The following is an 18,706-nucleotide window of genomic DNA, read 5'->3' on the forward strand; positions in this document are numbered from 1 at the left end:
TCAAATTTTCTTTGAAAATCAATATCTCACATACAATCACAAAATTACAAGCATAAAGAATTTTAATATTTTACTTTAAAATGTATATAAATAAAAAAAATTACTTTAATACAATTATAGATTTAACATTTTAGTTATTAATAATTTAACTAATTAATTTAAATATAAAAAAAAAAATGTTTGTTAATAGAAAAAAATTGTAACGTCAAATATATAAAGACCTTAGTAAATATTTAAATATTATTTGTGCAGTTTCAATCAACGTATAAGTAGAGTATTTATATTTAATTATTTAAATATCTTGTTAATAATTTATTTACTTCTCTTTTCATTTAATAAATTTAAAGTTGGTATAAAATCTTTTTGTTATTTCTTTGATCGTGCTGATTGTTACTTCAACTTGTAATAAATTTATGTAAAAATGTATCTTGTTGTAAAATTCATACATTATTAATTTTTTGATGCAATTATACATATACAAATACAATTATCACGTCTAATTTCAATATTTAATTTTATAGTAAGACATTTCATAATTTGACGAATGTGATTATTTTTTAATAAATGTCTATACCAAAGTACAAATATTTTTTTCACAAATATTCAAATGATATTTCTATGATGTACATCTAAAATATTCATTCATTTTTTAATGCAAGATTATAGTTATTTAATGTTTATTGTTTACAAAGCCAATGCTTACTATTTCAATATTATTGTTATTTTTATTTTATTCATTATTCAAATATTGAGCTATTTGATATTTTTAACATAAATTTAGTGAAACCAGATTATTGCACTAATTAATTCATCAATTACGTTTATTAACATGTTCTTATCAAGCACCTTTACTTTTATTTATTTTCTTCGTTTTTTTTTTATGATTATAATTATCTAACATTTATTAATTAATATATTCATTTATTTATTTAATAATTAAAGATATTTTTATAATTTTTTTTGCTTATTGGTAAAGTGTAAAATGTGAAAATTTATCAATTATTTCTGTATATAGGCCAGTTGTGTGTGATAATTGAAAATTTACATCATTTATCACAATAATTAAGTATTTGTTTTTTAAAATATTAAATATGGTCAATAATTACTTGCAAAAACATCGTCTTAAGTATCATCTGATTTAATTATTAATAAATCGAGGTAAGGTGTTAGAATCTAATTGATTTTTTTCTTTTTTTTTTTTCTTCCAAGAATGTAATTTAATTGTGATGGGAGTTTGGTCCTCTTTTATGAAACTGTTATGAACTTTTGTGTTATTTAATATATTTACATGTATATATATTTGAATATATCATGTTTGATTTAACATCATAATTTAATTATTATTAAAATTGCCATTTTTCATTATTTTTAAATTTAAGTTATTAAACTTATTAATTATAAAATTTTAATTGTATATTTTTGCATCTTACATAATTTTATTTATTGTTATAAATATATTATTATTATTATTATTATTATTTATAATATTTATTTATTTTTTAAACGGCGGCAGTGCGCTAGTGGTTTAATTTCTTAAGCCAAAAAACTTACTAAAAGAAAAATCTCAATTTTTTTTTTCTAAATTTTTTTTTTACAATAATTTAGTACAAAATTTTTATTCTTAATATCTATCGGAAAATTTTTAAATTTCGAATAATATGTTTTATCTTAGCTTTAAACCTAATAGATCGTCACGATTTCGCTTGTATAAATTTACATCCTATTAACTCGTGTAAATCGATATTGTCCTTGTTACTAAATGTTAAATGACAAAGATTTTTATAACTTGCTTTTTTTTTAATCTATCTCGTATTTTTATTATTTTTTATTTTAATATTAATATATAGACAATAAAAAATAAATAACGAGAAAAATTATCATTGAGTAACGATTATTAATTGTAAATAAAATTAATCACAAGAAAAACATAAAACAGTCTTCGCGTAACTAGAGAGATGTATTACTAGAAATATATATATTATATATATTAGCGGATCGAATATTTAAATTATTTCATATCATATTAAAAAAAAATAATAGTGGACTGGACAGAGGAAGAAATCATAGTATGTAATGATTACATTCTTGAACCCTTTTGCTGCAACACCTAAAATGGATTATTTCATTTTTATAATTTATAAAAATATTAAACTTATTACTAAAATAAATAATATTTATTTTTCGAATAAAAAATTTACCGACGTAACTAGATCTGAAGCAACCAAAAAGTAAAACCCATTGCTAATAAATGAAAACCACAAATAACTCACCTTCAAATATTAAAATTTAACACAAAAATATTATATGCTTTATTTTTTATATTTACATTATGCACTTCACTTAATTGATTACAACTAACAACAAAAGCTTTATATCTTTAATTTAAAAAATTCCCATGGTAAAAAATAAAACATGCAATAAATAAAACCATGCTGGATAAAGGATAGAAAGTAACCAAACCAGTAAAAAGACAAAAATTCTTTATTTACTCAAATAAAAAGCATGCTTTACAATAATTTTAATAATAAATAGCGATTATAAATAACCATAAAATAAAGTTACACACAAAATAAAATTATAAATGGGACATGCTCATGCAGGTCTATTTATAAATAAATATGTCTCAAAATTAGTATACACACTATTAAAAAATAAATTATTTTCAACGAAATATTTTGTATTATTGACAAAAACAAATTAATTATTAAATTAAAAACACAAAAGATTATACATGGCTTAATATCTTCTGATTGACTTTAATTCAAATTAATAAATGATATATACTATATATAATACTGCAGTACTTCTACAATATAGATATTTAATGCATTCAAATGATCATTGATTGTTACGTCGGTGTAAAATAAATAAGTATAAAATTAGACTAATTAGCAAATAATATGTATAATTACATCAATCATAATAGTGATTATTAAAATAACTACTACAATAGTAATTATAATTGTATTAATTAATAATGATAATAAATCATAATAATAGTTGAAATTATAGTACTGATTAATGATAATTAAAAAATTTAAATAACACCCTATTCACGACTATTTCGGCTGGCGTGAGCAGAATGCGAATAAGATATCGGTACCTTTACACGATCGGTGGATTCCTGCTCTTTACTTGTCAATTGACTTGGTCCATATTCGCGACTTACAACACATAAGAATTCAGCATGGTCTTCATTTCCGTAGTTGTATTGTGAACCAATATTAATTAGCTATAAATAATTTTAAAAAATGAATTATTAAAATAAATAAATTTTATTACTGAATTTGAGTGAAATATGGCTTTTTCAATTAAATTACCAACAATTTAAATATAATATTTCATTTTTATTCATGAAACTAAACTTTTTTAAAGTTTAGAAATGGTTTATTCAAAAAATTTTAAAGATTGAGTTTTTTAAAAGGTCCAATTTGAATGAAAAAAATTTTATTATGTTAGTAAAGTATCGATTAACATTATTAGAAAATTACGAAGGCAAAATTCAATTATCGGGTAAAAAGTGTGCTAGACATTAAAATTTATTTAATACCAATAATGGGTCAATTTATCACCATACTAAACACAATAGATATCAGATGCTTGTGAATTTTAGTATATTAATTTTTCCAACATTAAATTTTATCAATTCTATATGTTCTAATTTTGTTAAAGTACTTATCATTTTTAAAAACATCGATGAAGTTTTAGTAAATAATAAAATAAGTGTCAATAACAGGTACTGTCAATAATTAAAGTTTCTATCGCAGTTGTTAAAAGTTAAATTGCTACTCAAGTTAAATAAAAACGTGACATAATGACAACTCTTTTCTATACACTTAAAAAAATTTTCTAATATAAAAAACTGTTGAATTGTGATTGTAATCAATTTTTACAAAAAAAAAAAACTAAGGTAATTTTTTTGTATATTTATTAAAGTATTTTTTTTTAGTTTCTGTGTAAAAATTGTAAATTTTTTAATGATAAATTAATAAAAAAAATGAAATACTTTTGTGTCTGTTGGTTTTGGACTATATACAATATTTGTACGCTAATATTTATATTTATCCAATATAACTATAAAAATACCTGCTCAAATTTCCAACCATCAGACATGGTGGATACCATTTGTGTAATCTCATCTTCATGGCACTGTAATACTCGATAAACATGTTTTTTTGAATCACGAGTCGGTCGTGTGTCTCTCAAAATAATTCTTTCATTAACAAGTCTTATTAATTCAGTGATATTATAAAACTCAGCCTCCTCGAGTACACCTTCTTCAGTGAGATCTTTATTTATCACTAACTTTCCATGACGGAGGTAATTTAAGACTGGACTGAAGTACGTTGGATCCCTATCTATCAGATAAGCTCCCGTTTCATCCTGAATAAAAATTGAAAATAGATTTACATAATTTAATTCTTGTATGCAAAACATATCAAGGTAAATGATAATTGTATAAGTTTATGATAATTATAATTATAATACTAGGATTAATTACAATAAAGAAGGTTTATTTTAAAATTACGCGGGTAGTAAATAAATGTGTATATAAACTAACCCGGTCAGAAATGAGGTCGGAGTCCTCTTGACATAGTCGATAGAGAAACGAATTTGGATCTCGTGCTAATGTTGTTTTTGCTGTTAAAAAATACGTCCCACCGACGTTTAAACGAACCCATTGATTATTACAACGTTTTGAAATATTATTTTCTGTCATACTGTGTGAATTTATATCGTTGAAATCGGCCATTTTAGCATTTAACTACTTTACTTCACTAACGACACTCCACACTAGTAACTCAGAACTCGACTATAGCACACACACACACATTCAACTAACTGCCAGTATATATCATTTCATAACTTTAGATATCGACTTGCTGTACAATCGATTCATACTTGAAACCATTTCGATAGACAACTTGAAATACTGACAAAAAAGGTCAATGGACTTATTGTGTTGAATAAATATAAAATTTTCTTAATCTTGAACTGTCAATTTTTTTTTTTTTTTAATAACATAAAAATGTATGATACTGAAATCAGTAGACATTAGACAATATTATTGATTTTTATTAAAAATTAATTGTAAAAAAAAATATTCTTAAAAAATTTGCACTTGTAATTTTTTTTCAATTTCTAGATGTGCAATTTTTTTATTAAAATTTTTTTTAAAACAATTTAGTTGTTATGAAAATTCAAAAAATTGACATATGTTTTCTAATTTCAATATCATTAATATTTTACAAATTTTCAACAGATAATTTATTTTTATGTTTATAAATTAGGTAGCAAAAAAGTAAAAATAATACAAAAACACATTAAAGAGGAATTTTTTAAGATTTTTTCAAAATCAGTTTTTAAAGATAGTTATATATTTAACATTATATAACTTGTAAATATGTATTCAGGAAGAATATTATAATTCGGACAAAAATAATTATATAAATCGCTTTATTATTCAAAATCAATAGGATAAAATAAAAAATAAACACAATGTAATGTCACATAAAATTTGTATTACAAAAAATAAATTAATTAATATTTTAGTTACAAAAATACATGACTAATTAATAATTAATAATACTCTATAACCAGTGATGATTTTAGATTTAATTTCATCTGTTTCATATGTTTTTTTTTTCTTATGAAATTGATAATATTGTTTCTAAGAAATGATTATTGTAAATTACAAATATATGAGATTCTACGTTACGATGAATTGAATTAAAAAAAAAATTTAATGTGACACAATGTAAAATAATATTTTAAATTATTAGTAATAATATTAGTTGTATCCTATCAGTCCTGCTAATATTATGATATTTTTATTACTTTTTTACCGTATGGCTGCTTAAACTCGCACATTGTACTGAAATTATATTTCGAAAAATAAAAAAAAATTAATAATTATAACTTTATACAATTGTTAATCCTTAAGATATACACTTACAATTATTTTATTTTATTTATTTATCATATATTGATTTTTTGTTATTTAATTACTGCGTAAAAATGTCTTTTTGTTACAATTGGAAATAGAGATTCATTCATTTTTTTTCTTTTAGATTACATCTGGCGCAATACTGTACATTATCATTTATGATTTGTTAATTTATTTTTCGTTTATTAGTAAATTTAATTTTGATATTTTTAATTTTCATGTCTATTAATACTACTAAAATTACATAATGTCATGTTCACACATAAAAAATCTATAATTATATTTATTTATATAAATTATTACTAATATGAATAAAAAAGTTTTTAAAGTTTGGCAAGCATCGATTGATTTTTACAATATAATAAGAACAAATTACTTAAAAAATTTTTAAATGTGGTCGCGATAAACTAAAAATACTTTATCTTCATTGATCCCATAAATTTGTCATTTTTATAGCAACCACATTGCCAAATATAAAAATTTGTCATGTAAAATACAATACATATTAAAAACGATTCAACGACTCTAATAAAATTGTAACTTTTTTCTATATACAAGTTTCTTTTAAATATTACTTTGATTTTGATAATGAATTACAATTTTTAATAAAGCAACATGAACTTGCGAAAGTATTTTAGAATGCTTTTTTTGTTCGTTCTCAATTATTCTACTATTTAAAATTTATTATATTGTTATAATAGTGTAATAATAATAATAATAATAATAATAATAATAATAATAATAATAATAATAATAATAGTAATTATAATAATTAGATAATTCTTGTACGATAAAGTGCTTTGTATTAAAAAATAACTAGCCTCTTCTGAATCGAGAGAAAAAAAAGGCAGTCACTGGAAACAGATCTAGTATTGCATAGCTATAGTATTTATAACTATAATTAATATAATATACCTCAACGTTTATCTTTGTACTTGATTTTATGCCGCGTCTGCCGCAACTTTTCTTCATATTGACTCTCAAGTTCTTTTAGTTTTTCTTTCATCTGTAATTCTTGGGTACTAACGATTTCATCTACGTTCTGTTGTACTTGATTTATGGCTTTTTTATAACCATCTTCAATACGTTTACACTCTCCCATTAAAAATTTCTCTTTTTGTTCCGCATACTCCTATAAACAATAAAAAAAAAAATATTTAAAAAATCATATTTATACTTCTCAAAATACTTACAAAAAAAAAAAAAAAAAACTAGTTTACCTTATAATTTTGGGCAGTGGTTTTAGCTGATTGATATTTATGTTTTATCGTGTCAATACTATTTTTCATTTCTTTTTCTTTTAACTTTAATCTATTGATCTCGTCAGTGAATTTTGTTTCAGCTTCTTTTAATTTATTAATTTCCTCTTGCATTTTAGCTTTATTGTCTTTCATTTCTTGATTTTCTGCCGCCCAAGTAGACATAATTTGCGCCATAGAATTCTTAGCTTCTTCATGATCAAGTTCTTTTTGCCTTAACTGTGCTTGTAAATTTTCAATAGTCAATTTACGCGCCAATAGTTCTTGTTTGTACTCGGTAATTTTTTGCTCAATCATCTGAGTTACTATTTGCTCTTGAGCTTTAAAAGAAGATTGTAATTTTATTTTTTCGGTCAGCATAACTTCTTTCATAGCTTCCAGCTCTTTCGTCTTTTCCGCATACTTTAAATTAAGTTCCGACAAAATATTTTTATATCTTTCTTCAATAGTTCTTTCCTTAACGCGATGCTGATCTTCGATCATTCGGAGCTCTTCAGCAACCTTTTGTTCCATCTCTTCGCGTACTGTTTTTATAGACATCTCACGCATCCTCTGAAGATCATTAGTTTCTAAAGTACTACGTGGTGATAAATTTAATTCTGCAGAAATTTGTTTTTGATTTTTAACATATTCTTCAAATTGTTTAGCTTGATTTTTTAATTTTGTAATTAAACTATCCCTTTCTTCTTTTATTTTTTCTAAATCTTTGAGCCGTTGAAGTTGAGCTTCTTTTTCTTGAAGTTCGAGCTCTAATTGCTTGACTCGTTGCTCATCCATATCTTCTCTATGGCCGTCTTTGCTGTTATTCAATTGATCAGTGAGCTTTCTCACCAGTTCTTTGTACTGATTCAATTCTTTTTCCAAGTCATTACGCGTATTCGATAAGCTTTCATGTGACCTACTTATGTTGTTTTCATAATACATTATCTTATTTTTGCAGTCCACCAACTGGTTTTCTAGTTCACTGATCCTCGTCTGATACCCAATCTTATCCTTCATCAGATTCTCACACAAGCTCTTCAACGTATTATTTTCTAAATTTATTTTAGCTGATATACTTGCTTGATTAGCCTCCTTATTATCATTATTATGTTTAGAATCCGATAGTTGGTGCTCGCGTCTTGATAACTTTACTAATAAATCATTTTTCTCATTAACAATATTACTATATTTTCGTTTTAGCGTTTCATGAGCGATTTCCATCTGGGCGATTTTTATTTTTGCTCCATCCAAATCTTTCTGCAATTCTGACATTTTTTGCTGTTCTTCAACGGCACTCGAAAGCTTTTCTTCTAGACGTTTACAGTCCGATTCTAGCTGGGATATTTTATCTGAGTGTTCAGAGCAATGATCTGGTAACAAGATGCTGATTTGTCGTTCAGGATGAGCATTTCGTAGTTCCGCGAGTGCTTCTTCTTTCGCTCGTTCAATTTCATCGTGAATTTTTCGCGTATACTCAACCTTCTTTTTCCGTTCATAGCTCAAGTCTTTCTCTAATTCAATTATTTTCTTTTTATAAGACTTACTTTCATGAGTTAATCGCTGAGTAATTTTTATTTGTGCCTCAAGCTCTAGCTTAACATAATCAATTTCTTGTTTTTGGGATTCTAAACTAGCATAAGTCTCTCTGAGCGTTTTTATTTCCTCTTTGTGCTCATTGATCAATTGTTCTTTTGTTCCACAAACTTCTATGTACAATTCTTTAACGCGATCAAGCTCTCTTTGTGTTTGCTCTAATTGCACGGTTAATTGCACTATTTCAAGGTGTGCCTCTTGACGGGCACGTTCAACAGCTTTGTCATGAATTTCCAGGTACTCTTTGTTGAACTCTCCAATCATTTCTTTCTCTTGCTGCGCCATAGTCTCGTGTTGAATTTTACGAATCGTTTCCTCTTGACTTGCCAAAGTTTCCTCCAACTTTTCTTGCAATTTTGTTTTTTCTTGCATCAACGTCGCATTCTGTTCCCGCACTTCTGTTAAATTTTCTGTCAGCTTTCTAATTTGATTTGTCACTTTTATTGAGCGATCGCTGATGAAAGATTTAAGTTCATGTTCAAGATCAGTAACACGTTTGGCATAACGTGCTGCCTCTTGCTGGCAAGAATCAGCTCGCGCACAAGCCTTTTCGAGTTCTTTGTCTTTTTGTGATAATGTATTTTCCAGTCGTGTTATCTCCTTACGTTTTATTGCTTGACCAGCGATACATCTCTGTAATTCACCCCTTAATTTATTCATTATATCTTCACCCGATTTGTTTCTTGATTTATTATGCAGCTCGCCAAGCTTCATTTGCCTGATAGAATCTGATTCTTCCTCCATTGTTGACGTCAATAGTGAATCATATTGCAAGGCATCACTTTTAGCAACGTCTAACTTATGCTGAAAATTATTTATAAGTAAAATGCATGAGTAATTTGTTTTGTACTTTTAACTAATTAATATTACTATTTTATCACTTGTTAATTTTTTATTTATTGTGACAACCTACAAGTGATATTATAATTAAGAATAAAATAAAAAGAAATAATAACCACAATTGAATAAATTGTCACTACTAATTATCAAATTATTCATGTGATTATTATATTTTTTAGAAGTGAAAAACATGCTATCGTAAATTTTAAAGAAACAAAAAAAATAAATAAAACAGATTAGTGCCCAACGTTAACATAATGAAATTTTAAATAAAAAATACTTACTTTCAATTCTTGAACTGTTTTCAGCACTTCCTCTTTCTCTTCAGTCAGAATTTTAACACGATTTTGCAATTGCATAATCTCTTGAGCATTATTAGTAGCCATGAGATTACGACATTGAACTTGACTTTCTTCCAAAGCTTTCGATAAACGATTCATCGTGTCACCTTTCTCAACCATTAATGTTTCATGTGCACGTCTTACTTCCGCTAATTTATGCTCCAAACTCACGTACAATGATTCCTAGTAAAAATAATAAATAAACAACAATCATTAATCGATAGGAAATTAAAAGAAATCTACAAAAAACTTGATCAATTGAAAAAAAAAAAAAAAAAAAAAAATCACAAGTCGTTTCAAACAACTAATATAAACTTGCCGATAGATCTTGAGTATTCAAATCCATTATAGGCAGCTTGTTAACGAAATAATTTACATACTAATGTACAATTAGTCAATACAAACAATCATGTAAAATATTAATTTAAAAAAAATTAAATAAAGAAATTAATTACCTTCTCATTAAGTTTATCAGTGAGCAAGTCAATTTGTGTTTGCATATTTTTCATTTCAATACTGTGTTTTTCTTGAGTTTGTTTCAAAAATTTTTCATGAGTCCGATCGTTAGCTTGTAAACTTTGTACTCTTTCCAAGACTGCTATCTTCTGCTGTAAATCAACAACTGAATTCTTTGCTTGCTTCAATTCATCACTCAGATTTTTATTAGTTTTCTCCAACACGGCTATTTTTTCCTTAAAAGTTTCAATCTGCCCTTGAAGCTGAGCGATTTCGGCTTTAGCGTCAATCAGCGCATTTTGCGCTTGGTTCCTTGATAAATTGGATCTTTCAATCTCAGACTGAGCTAGTGCTAGCTTCCTTGATAGTTGATTCTTCTCTTCCTCTTTTTCTAATTGGAGTTGTTGAACTTCTTCAGTCAGTCGTTCGATTTCACGCACTCTTACCGAGTAAAGTACCTCCAACTGTTCTTTACTATTGTACTCAGCAGTTTTATAAGCATTAGTATCATTGCTGATCGCAGGTCGCCCATTCGGGCTGGTTTTATAACAGTGGTTGTAGTGATCCGAACTATCATCGTGGTCACCACTACCAACTTCTTTTATATTTTCTAACGGATTTTTATTGTCATAAGTCTCTAAGTATCCATTATTTGAGTATTTAGCGTTCTGTGTATCAAAATGATTCGACGGAGTTTCATAATTAGACGGATAATTGTCCACAAAAGTGTATCCATCATTGATTTGCGCCCGCAAATCATTTGGAAACGTCATTGGACTAGTGAGACTCGGTGCTCTTGGCAACTCAAACGAGTTTTCTGGTATAGAATTTAGGGAATGATTGTCTCTATTACTAGTACGCGGCGTTCCCATCTGTCCGTACATGTCAAAATCACACTGCATTTCGGAGTTAGATTTACCAGAATAATATGGCGTACTCATAGCATACTTAGCTTTCCCATCAGAGGTGTACATTCCAAACTCTTTTTGATAATGTGACAGCGTAGGAACTGCCTTGTCGTTATTTATTTGATTTTTTGACCGATTGTTTATCAAGCTATTGCTATTATTTGGGTCTAAATCTCGGGACTCGTGAAAATTGCTACTGTTTACCGAGCTCACTTCGTCGTCCTCGTCCAAATCTTCGAAGGCGTTTGTCAACAGATCTTTTATCTAAAAAAAAAACCAAAGTTAGGTTAAAACTTTTAAAAATATCAAATTTCATCAAGAAAAGAAGTGAATTACAAAATTTAAAGTTAATAAATATGGTAAAAAAAAAGTATGTATCAAGTTACCTCTTCATCACGTCGCTTCAAATCCTCCTGTTCCTCATCCTCCTCTTGCCTGTGTACAATGGAGTTTATTTTAATGCTATCGGAGCCCTGGAAAAGGCTCATACCAGGAGCTTCCATGCTCCCAACACCACGATCTTGCATTATTATTACTAATTATTAATTTAATATTAATTTTTTTGGAATCATAACAATTGTTTATGACACCATAACCTAGACGCAACAAGTGGCTTGCCAAATGACTATCGTTATAAGCGTTACAATCAATCCAGCGCCAGCAGATCATCGAGAGAGACGCTTAATACATTTTATCTCACAACACTTTAATTATTTATTATTATTTAGGTTACTCTTTAGTCTAACCAGTCTAGGTTTATTAATTATATTAATTATTTATATTGTAATGCTTATGCTCCGTATTCACGATTGCTTGTAAACAATCTTTGAAAAGTCAAATGAGCATTATCTATAGGTATATATCTCCCGTATTGGTAGTAGTGGTATATAGATAGTGTGGAATAACGGCGTGTTAGTAATGTTGGTTGTTGTTAAAATGAAGGAGCGCGGGAATATGTGTGGTGGTTGTTGACAATCCCAAAAAAAATTAATTCTGATATAATTCCTTGGCAGCACTGTTGAATTTTCGTTTTGTCCTATTTTTCGACAGATGTCGTGACATGTATCAGCGAGGTTCGTTTTATTGGTTTTATTGGGGTCATCTGAGTGATCCGAACGGAAATGTAGCCAATGTAATAATTGTAAAGGGATTCAAAAAGTAACTTGCTTTCTTACAAGTTAAATATACATTTAACACTTCATATATAACACTAAATAGAGGTTAAATAATAGTAAATCCTATGTAATAAAATACACATATTAAAACATTTAAATACCATATTTGTGAAAAAATTTAACTGTAAGCAATGAAACTTTACAAAACAACGACAATTGATCTGTCTTCTAAATCATAAGTAAGAAATTAGCTGTCGGTAAGGTAAGTTTTGTTAGGTAACTGGCGGTAGAGTAAATTCAAATTTTATATAGTTAAATTTAAACACAACCTTTTATTACTAAATAAGAATATTTCTTGTTGAAAATATTTATTTTTTTTATTTATTACAATATGTAAGGATTTATTATTGAAATATAACAACTAATCGTTTATTTAATTGATATAAATAAATGACATAATGGTCTAAGTTTAAAATAAATAAAAATTTATTAATATCATTTAAATTTAATAATTCTATTAAATGAAAATAAACTATGTCCTGTAATCTTTCAAACAGTCTGATTTTACTATTATATAATTAAAAAAAAAAAATTATTTTACAAAGAAAAATAAATAATTTCAAATTAAATAAGCAATTAGTTGTTTTATTTCAATAATCAATTATTGCATATTGTAATAAATGAAAAAAATAAATATTTTCAACAAGAATTATTCTTATTTAGTAATAAAAAGTTGTGTTTAAATTTAACTATATAAAATTTTAATACTCTACCGCTAGTTACCTAACAAAACTTACCTTACCGACAGTTAATTTCTTACTTATGACTTACAAGCCAGATCAATTGTCGTTGTTTTGTAAAGTTTTATTGCTTACAGTTAAATTTTGTCACAAATATGGTATTTAAATGTTTTAATATGTGTATTCTATTACATAGGATTTACTATTATTTAACCTCTATTAAGTGTTATATATGAAGTGTTAAATGTATATAACTTGTAAGAAAGCAAGTTACTTTTTGAATTCCTTTACAATTATTACAATGGCTACATTTCCGTTCGGATCACTCAGATGATCCCGTTTTATTATTATTATTATTATTTAATTATTTTTGCAGTGTCTGTAAACATTGAACGCCGATACTGTGTTTATTTATATCTGATTATATCAATATTGAAAATATCAAAACATCGACAACTTGTTCTTCAAATTAATCCGGAATTTATTATATTTATTATACCATGAAAGCTTTAGTTCAACGCGTTACAAAAGCGTCGGTCGTGGGTAAATATTTTAATTTGTTACAGTTACAAAACAGCGCATGCGCCACTGCCCATTAAACATTCAAAATTATTATTTATTTATTCGATTAATTAATAAAAAAAATTTTTAATTATTTTTCAGTCAATGGAGAAGTAATCAGCAGTATTGGTAATGGATTATGTGTATTAATTGGAATAAAAACTGATGATACTATTGCTGATGCTGAGTACATGTAAGGCTTTAATTAATATTAATTAATAAATGACAGTTAAATTGAATTCTTACATAGCTTATAAATACTCTAAAAATTTTAGTGCAGAAAAATTACTGAAGCTGAAAGTTTTTGATGGAGCTACTGGAAAGAGATGGGCTTTAAATGTCATGGACAAAAAATTCGAAATCTTGTGTGTCAGTCAATTCACTCTTTATCATATTTTGAAAGGAAATAAATTAGATTTTCATCGGGCTATGCCTACTTCAGCTGCTGAGACATTTTATAAAAACTTCTTAGAAGAATTGAAACGAAAATATAAACCTGAATTTATTAAAGGTATCTATTTTGTCTAATAATCATTTCTAAAATAAGGAAAAATTACGACTCCATTTATAAAAATGTTATAGAAAAAATTTGTTAAAAAAATTAGAAGTTGAATTTTGAAGAATTCATTATTTTTAATAAAATAAAATATTAGACAACTAAATTGATTAATCTATTAATTTTATTACAGATGGTAAATTCGGAGCTATGATGAACGTCCAGATAGAAAATGACGGGCCAGTTACTTTGGAAATAGAATCTCCAGTTAAAGATAACGTTGAATCTGTACCAATATAAATTGATATTTATCCACGATTAATATTACTCGTTATTACGTTTGTAATCATAAACTTCTGATATTTTCTATTTTGTAAGAATTTTTTTTACCAAAAATAAATAATAAATCGCTATTTAAAAATAATTTCTTACATATTTAGTATTTATTTATTTATATTTTTTAATTTAAACACTTGTCCAAATTAAAACTACGTGATTTAAATTTTAATGATTAAAAACTCAGTTGATTGATTAAATAAAAATTATTAGCCAAGTCTCATGTGGTCTGACGTCACATTTTATACCTGATAACTTTCACGTCAAATGTAATAACATAACCATATTTATAATTGTTTTTATCTGTATTATATATGTAAATAGTTTTTGTAAACAATAAAACTTTTATTAATAATTTTAACAAAAAAAGTATTTATAATTTATTTTATAATTTCAATAACTATATGAGTGATTAAATAATGGATAAAGTTAAAAAAACTAGAGTTGTTGATAATGATAAAAAAAAATCATCTGGCGATGGTAAGTTTGACAGATTGAACTTGTCTATTTAAATTTAAAATTAACTAAATAAGCTATTAAAAAATAATCAATATTATTTTTTCATCAGATGTAAATTCTAAAAACGAAAACAACAATTCAATAAACAATGGTGATATTGAAAAGATTAATGACAGTGTAAGTACAATGAATTAATGGAATATTAAAGCTGCAATGGTGACAATAAAATTAATTTACAGACAAGAGTATTAGAAAAGAAGGAAGATTCTGTTGAAGAATTAAAAAACCAATTGAGCGTTTTGATGGATTCATTAGCAACTTTGTCAGCTGAAAAGTCTAGAATGGAAGCAAGTTTTCAAACTGACAGACGTCAATTAAGAGTTGAACGAGATCAGGTACTTGGTTAAGCACGATAATATTTAATATTTAATATGAATTATTATTAAACGAGTATTTTTAATTGTTTTAGTACGAAAAAATTATAAAAGACTTGAAAGAAAAATTAAAAAGAACTCAACACAATGTACAGTCGGAAGTCGAAAATGTTAAATATAAATTGATTATGGAAAGGCATGAGAGAGAGAAGGAATATGCTGATAATTCGGCTATGATAAAGTAAAACTTTTTTATTCATCATTTAAATTTAAAGTAGAATAAGAAATAAACAAATAAATTTTTATTTTCAGAGAACTTCAACGATTAGTTACAGATGAGCGACGCGCTAAAGAATCATTGGAGCAACAATTAAAAGAATTGAAAAAACAAGCTAATAATAAAATACAGAGTAAAGTATTGGAAGCTGAATTAGAAATTGCTAATAATAAATTAAAAGAAGCTGAGGCTGCTGTCAATGAAACGCCGCCGATGCTTTTATCTTTGCAGGCAGAAATTACTGAGTTGAGAAAGCATCATCGTGCTGCTCTCCATGAGGTAAATTTTAAATACTGTGGAAAAAGATTTTTCTGGTTAAAAAAATGTTTCTTAATTCAAGGAATGCATTTTATGATAAATATAAATTCGAATTTATAAAATAAACATTATTATTTGTTTTTATATAATATTACTGATTGACATATTTACATATAGGAACGAAAAAGAGCAGTAGCTGCTGAACAACAGTCAAAAGCATTAGAAGCAATTCATGAAGCTCGTGTTGTTGGTTTAGAAACACGACTTGCAGAATTATCAGAAACTGTTGGTGGCTATGAGCGTTTAAGGCAAATTGATCAGCATGCGATACAAAAATTAAAAGATCAACTGTCTGATTTGCAATTACATGAGCACAGAGATCATAGTGATGTAGATTTTACAGAGGATCCTAATAAAATAGCTGCTAAAATTCGTGAATTGTACGCGCGATTATTGGACATGAATAACCAGGAAAATAGTTTAGTAAATATGAAAGGTATGTAGTTTGTTAAAAAATTTTATTTTATTTCTTTAAATAATTTATTTTATTTATTGTAGAATTTTTGAAAAGCCTTGATTTATATTCCATTAATGAGGATACTAATGAATATAAAGAAAGGTATGAATCATTACAACGAGACTTTGATATTTACAAAGAGCAAATGAGTATTAAATTACAATCACTTGAAAATAATTTTCATATAGACAATAAGGATAATAAAAATGACAGCAGCGAAGTTAATTTAATAAAGACTTATTGCAAAAATTTAGAAGAACGAGTGCGTATGTTAACGAAAGAATTAAATTATCGCGAAAATGAGATGCAGATGAAAATGGAATTGCAGTCTCAGCAATTTCACGAGGAGAGAACTAAGTTTGAGTTGATTTTATCGCAAAAAGAAAGCGAGTATCGAGGAAAAATTTCTGATCTCGAGCACCAATTGCTGCGTCAACGCGAACGTTCTTTTTCTGTAATTGAAGAAAAGGACCAAGAAGTCAGAACTCTAAAATCTTCAATTCGTAATATGTTAATGAAAAAAGATAGCAGTTTACTGTCAACAATAGAATCTAAAGCGGGCTTGAATGAAAAAACATCTGAACCTATTACGGATTTTGTTTCTGCGATTCTTTCAGTTGATAATCCTCCTTTACTGCACTATGCTCAAGAATTATCAAGACGGGAAATCCAAGTTGCAGGTTTAAGAAAACAAAACAGTGAATTGGAAAATAATTTAAGAGAAAATCAGCGTGATTTGTTGGCGATTACACAGAGACATGCTGATGAAATTAAATCGATGGAAGCTAAAATATCTAGGTAATTAATTTCAGTCGATTAGCTTTATCGAGTGTATTTTATTTAGCTGATAATGATAATATATATTTTTTTTTTTATTTTAGACTTGAAGCTTGTAAATCACGAGAAGGAGCTAATTTAGAATATTTAAAAAACGTAGTTGTTAATTATTTGACTAGCAGTGATTCGTCCAGTCGTAAACATATGTTGAATGCAATTGCAACAGTACTGAGGTTCAATAATGAAGAAATGGAAAAAATTCAACGACTTAAATGACATTGATAATTAAATATTGAAAATAAAATGAAAAAATAAAAGCATTTATCTGCTGGTAAGTTTTTAAATAAAACTAAAAAATGTAATTTATAGATAATAATAATAATAATTAATTGATATAATATAATAAAAATACGTAGCATTGTGCATTTAATTTTATTACATTGATTTTTACATGGAATAGTTAGTTAATTGGCATTGAAAAAATATTCCCAAGCGTTTCTTATAGATATATGATCCTACTAACGTGCACTTTCGATACTATTATACGTATATCATATTATATATATTTTCATTTATATACATATATATGTATATTTATTAATTTATTTATTTATTATTGATCATTTATTATATATATATATATATATATATATATATATATATATATATATATATATATATATATATATATATATATATACCCAGTGTATTACTATATGTATATATAGTAATATACATTCTTATCAATTATTAAACAGTTTTACAATAAACTCTATAATAATAATCTGTTATAATTTATAATTTAATAAATATTGCCTATGAAACGTAGAAAAACGACGTGATAAAATTATTTAATAAATCCTAGATAAACCTACATCTTTCAACTTAACATTTTTCAGTATAAATTAGTTTCAGGATTTAATCTTTAATTCATCTTCATTTAAATTATAATTATAATATTCATCAATGGACTGTTTTTAGATTTTTAATTTAAACAATTAAAATTTATAGTTTATTTTAATAATCAATTTCTGTATAAATATGGGCTCGTGTCTTTAACTATTGCATTTGAAAGGACAGATTATTTTTGACTATTTCAATTAAAAAATTTTTCTTCTTGTAATAAGTTTGATTAATCAATAATAATAATGACAGATAATAAACAGTAAATTAATTTTTAATTCAACTTTAACGTTAATTTAATTAATTAATTTAAAATGCTTTCACATCCTTATTAAGGCATATCAATTTTAGAGTTCACAATAATAATATTGGCGATTGTCAACACGGACTTAATAATTTTTTTATCATTATTTTTATTTAATAGCTCTCAATTGTCAAAAGTCGTTTTTATTTAAAGGCTGCATTTATTTAAAGTCGCCGTTATCATTTGAATAGTTGCTTATCTCACAATTGCTTACAATACTATACTTGACAATTAATTATCAACAAGTTGTTATTTGATAATCT

General features: G+C 26.0%; 4 protein-coding genes across 7 annotated transcripts; 2 read left to right on the top strand and 2 right to left on the bottom strand.

The window, feature by feature from the left end:
- Positions 1 to 1,564: 1,564 nt before the first annotated feature.
- LOC123269318 (BTB/POZ domain-containing protein KCTD5) lies at positions 1,565 to 4,824 on the bottom strand. 2 transcript variants are annotated; one of them, XM_044734927.1, is made up of 4 exons: positions 4,562 to 4,824; positions 4,087 to 4,383; positions 3,104 to 3,232; positions 1,565 to 2,107 (listed from the first exon to the last, which is right to left on the bottom strand). In XM_044734927.1, exons 1-4 carry the CDS (start codon positions 4,751 to 4,753, stop codon positions 2,078 to 2,080), a joined length of 648 nt encoding a protein of 215 aa, XP_044590862.1. In that variant the 5' UTR covers positions 4,754 to 4,824; the 3' UTR covers positions 1,565 to 2,077. The 2 variants fall into 2 exon arrangements, with proteins under 2 accessions (XP_044590862.1, XP_044590861.1); XM_044734926.1 differs by lacking the exon at positions 1,565 to 2,107 and having other exon boundaries at positions 2,978 to 3,232.
- Positions 4,825 to 5,878: 1,054 nt separating this feature from the next.
- Positions 5,879 to 12,260, bottom strand: LOC123268818 (centrosomal protein of 152 kDa). 2 transcript variants are annotated; one of them, XM_044734197.1, is made up of 6 exons: positions 11,713 to 12,260; positions 10,418 to 11,590; positions 10,282 to 10,341; positions 9,906 to 10,145; positions 7,168 to 9,585; positions 5,879 to 7,079 (listed from the first exon to the last, which is right to left on the bottom strand). In XM_044734197.1, the coding sequence occupies exons 1-6, from the start codon at positions 11,851 to 11,853 to the stop codon at positions 6,864 to 6,866; spliced, it is 4,248 nt and encodes a 1,415-aa protein (XP_044590132.1). In that variant the 5' UTR covers positions 11,854 to 12,260; the 3' UTR covers positions 5,879 to 6,863. The 2 variants fall into 2 exon arrangements, with proteins under 2 accessions (XP_044590132.1, XP_044590133.1); XM_044734198.1 differs by lacking the exon at positions 10,282 to 10,341 and having other exon boundaries at positions 11,713 to 12,255.
- A 1,000-nt stretch (positions 12,261 to 13,260) lies between these two features.
- LOC123268746 (D-aminoacyl-tRNA deacylase 1) lies at positions 13,261 to 14,662 on the top strand. Of its 2 annotated transcripts, XM_044734097.1 has the most exons (5): positions 13,261 to 13,339; positions 13,558 to 13,724; positions 13,845 to 13,935; positions 14,018 to 14,253; positions 14,432 to 14,662. In XM_044734097.1, exons 2-5 carry the CDS (start codon positions 13,682 to 13,684, stop codon positions 14,536 to 14,538), a joined length of 477 nt encoding a protein of 158 aa, XP_044590032.1. In that variant the 5' UTR covers positions 13,261 to 13,339; positions 13,558 to 13,681; the 3' UTR covers positions 14,539 to 14,662. The 2 variants fall into 2 exon arrangements, with proteins under 2 accessions (XP_044590032.1, XP_044590033.1); XM_044734098.1 differs by lacking the exons at positions 13,261 to 13,339; positions 14,018 to 14,253; positions 14,432 to 14,662 and having other exon boundaries at positions 13,845 to 13,939.
- A 221-nt stretch (positions 14,663 to 14,883) lies between these two features.
- Positions 14,884 to 17,548, top strand: LOC123268745 (GRIP and coiled-coil domain-containing protein 1). The gene is made up of 8 exons (XM_044734096.1): positions 14,884 to 15,054; positions 15,143 to 15,210; positions 15,273 to 15,428; positions 15,503 to 15,648; positions 15,720 to 15,963; positions 16,120 to 16,438; positions 16,501 to 17,257; positions 17,341 to 17,548. Exons 1-8 carry the CDS (start codon positions 14,994 to 14,996, stop codon positions 17,510 to 17,512), a joined length of 1,923 nt encoding a protein of 640 aa, XP_044590031.1. The 5' UTR covers positions 14,884 to 14,993; the 3' UTR covers positions 17,513 to 17,548.
- The last annotated feature ends 1,158 nt before the right edge of the window (positions 17,549 to 18,706 follow it).

This window comes from Cotesia glomerata, linkage group LG7, assembly GCF_020080835.1.
Source record: "Cotesia glomerata isolate CgM1 linkage group LG7, MPM_Cglom_v2.3, whole genome shotgun sequence".
Lineage (NCBI taxonomy): Eukaryota > Metazoa > Arthropoda > Insecta > Hymenoptera > Braconidae > Cotesia > Cotesia glomerata.